This window comes from Microplitis demolitor, chromosome 9 (assembly GCF_026212275.2).
Source record: "Microplitis demolitor isolate Queensland-Clemson2020A chromosome 9, iyMicDemo2.1a, whole genome shotgun sequence".
NCBI classification, from domain to species: domain Eukaryota; kingdom Metazoa; phylum Arthropoda; class Insecta; order Hymenoptera; family Braconidae; genus Microplitis; species Microplitis demolitor.
Window position 1 is genome coordinate 5057829 of NC_068553.1, and position 2821 is coordinate 5060649.

General features: G+C 30.8%; 1 protein-coding gene across 1 annotated transcript; it reads right to left on the bottom strand.

Moving 5' to 3' along the window:
* Positions 1-1198: 1198 nt before the first annotated feature.
* LOC128668513 (uncharacterized) lies at positions 1199-1606 on the bottom strand. Its single transcript, XM_053741660.1, has one exon. The coding sequence runs from the start codon at positions 1604-1606 to the stop codon at positions 1199-1201; it is 408 nt and encodes a 135-aa protein (XP_053597635.1).
* Positions 1607-2821: the final 1215 nt, after the last annotated feature.

The following is a 2821-nucleotide window of genomic DNA, read 5'->3' on the forward strand; positions in this document are numbered from 1 at the left end:
TGATAATAAGTCAATTGGATATATTTTAGAAGTAGATTTAAAATATCCTATAGAATTACATGATGATCATAAAGATTTACCTTTGTGTCCTGAACATTTTATACCGCCAGGCAGTAAATATTCAAAATTAGCTACAACACTTTATTCTAAGGAGAAATATGTTATTCATTATAAAAATTTACAACAGTGTCTTAATTTAGGAATGAAGCTTGTAAAAGTTTATCGAGTCTTAAAATTTAAACAATCAGCTTGGTTAAAGCCATATATCGATAAAAATACAGTGTTCGGTAAAACTATGGAAAATGTTTGAAAATATAAAGATGTGAGAATGGTAAGCAAGTGGGAGGGTAGATATGGAGCAAAATCTCTAATAGCAAAACCGAATTTCCATAGTTTTACAATTTTCGATGAAAACCTAGTCATAATAGAACTGAAGAGAGTAAATCTATACTTTAATAAACCAACTTACATTGGTTTCAGCATCTTAGACTTATCAAAAACTTTTATTTATGATTTTCACTATAATTATATTAAGAAAAATTGTAAAGGTAATGAATCAAAATTATTATACACTGATACTGATAGTTTAATTTATCAATTTAATGTACGCAGTATATATGACACTATCAAACGTGATATCGAAAAATTTGAAACCTCTGACTACCCACCAAATAATGTTTACAACATCCCATTAAAGAATAAAAAAGTGCTTGGACTTATGAAAGATGAGTATAATGGTCAAATTATAACCGATTTCGTTGGGTTACGAGCAAAACTTTATGCATTTAAAATCTATCAGAATAAAATGGTTAAAAAGAGAGCTAAGGGAGTTAAAGGGTCCACTTTGCGAAAGATCACGTTTGATGATTTTAAGGCTTGTCTGGTGGATCATGTAACTAAACATCAATATTTGATTAGAAGTAGTCTTCATGAAGTGAAAACAATTAAACAAAGTAAATTAGCATTAAGTTGGTGTGATAATAAAAGGAAATTAAGTGACACCTCAACTGATACTTTACCTTGGGGTTATAAAGTATCAAATAAAAAGATAAAAACTAGATAATAATATAGATAAATGTAATTAATTCTAAGTTTTGTAAAAATAAATTTGAATAAATAAATATGGTTAATAAAAAGTCAAAATTGTTTATTATTATTTTTATTTATTTATTAATTCTATAACAAATACATGATAATTTTATAAATCACACTTATTAATCCAGCTATTATGTGAATTATCAAATCCTAACCATTTAACATACATTTTATTTCCACGTTTTTTTATTATTTTTTCAACTAGATATACATCTGAATACTTGACTTTACTGAGTTCTTCTGCATAAAATCCTCCTTCTATCGGTTTATCTTGATAATCAATCAGCTTGTAAGTTGTTGGATTCATTTTTTGTATTGTTTTAATTGTGAAAATTTCAGTCGTCCAGTTTGGTGTGTAGCCCTTTTCAAAAACATGTTTATACTTGCTTATTCGAACTTTATCTCCAACTTTAAATTTATTTTGTTTTCGCGCCTGTTCACTTTGAAAAGGTTTGTAAATTGTCTGAAGTATGTGTTTTTCATTACCAACAGTTACATTGGCAGGTTTCATTTTTATGGTTCGATGTTTCGTGTGGTTATAATTATCGATTAAGTCTTCAAGTATATCGATCCTTTTGTAATTTCCACTTGCTGTAAACTCGCCTCACATTTTATTTTTAAGTGTTCGATTGAAACGTTCACATATGGAGGCCTTCAAATTACTAAACGTCGAGTACATATGAATCCCATAATGTTTCATGAGATCTTTGAACTCTTTATTATAAGATTCTTTGCCTTGATCAACATGAAGATTTTTAGGTTTCCGCCTTTGCTGTAACACAGACTTCATAGCGTTTCTGACGTCACTGCCACTTTTACTTTGAGTGGAACTGCCCAAGCATACTTTGAGAAAATATCTATAATTGTAAGTAGATATTTATATCCACTATTAGCCGTAGAGTATGGTATCATCTCAACCAAGTCAGCTTGCCAAGTCTCATCAAGCCCACGAATGTCAACATGCCGACGAGGATAATTTTTTCGAGCTTGTGTGTGGAGCTCTTGGGCTATTACTTTCTTTTTATTTTCCATTTTTTTCAAGTTTAGATACTCCACGCTCAATATCAGTTAATATTTGACCATCACGTACTACAGATCTCACAAACGTTGTTACACGATTTGATAGCGTTTGGCTATATAGAATCAGTTCACTAAGACTCTCTCCCAATGCACTCACTTTGGTTGTCAATTCGGTAATGAAGTCTGGATCTTTACGTGTCATTTTATTTTCTAGCTTAACTATTTCAACCGTTACTTTATCTTCAAGATCAGTTATACGATATTTGTTGTAGTCACTAATTGCTTTCACATTGTCTAATTCTTGATTGATTGCAATTTTAATAGAATTATAAGTGACTGCATCATTTTCACTTTTAGGTTCGGCAACATTACATAACCTTTTTCCGTCTAAGTCAAACTGTCCATCATCTGTCAACTTAAAACCTTTTCCAGGTACCCCAACACTACTGCTACAGCCTTTGAATTGTGTCTGATTTGATTGGAAAGATACACGTCCAAATATATCGATACCCATTTTGATGATCCTCTCTTCTCGAATGTTATTTTAGAAATGATGCATTATTGGCAATGTATCTCTTAATAAATAATTTTAGCTTCACGTAGCTCTTCAATGATTGAAATTATTTCATTAGAATGACTAGAGTTGCCAGCTGCTTGAGATGCCATTAACAGTCGAAGGCGATCTATGAGCTCATTAGGATCATCC

Excerpts from the sequence above, each read along its gene's own strand:
- LOC128668513 (XM_053741660.1), bottom strand. The coding sequence starts at position 1,606 with ATGAAACCTGCCAATGTAACTGTTGGTAATGAAAAACACATACTTCAG.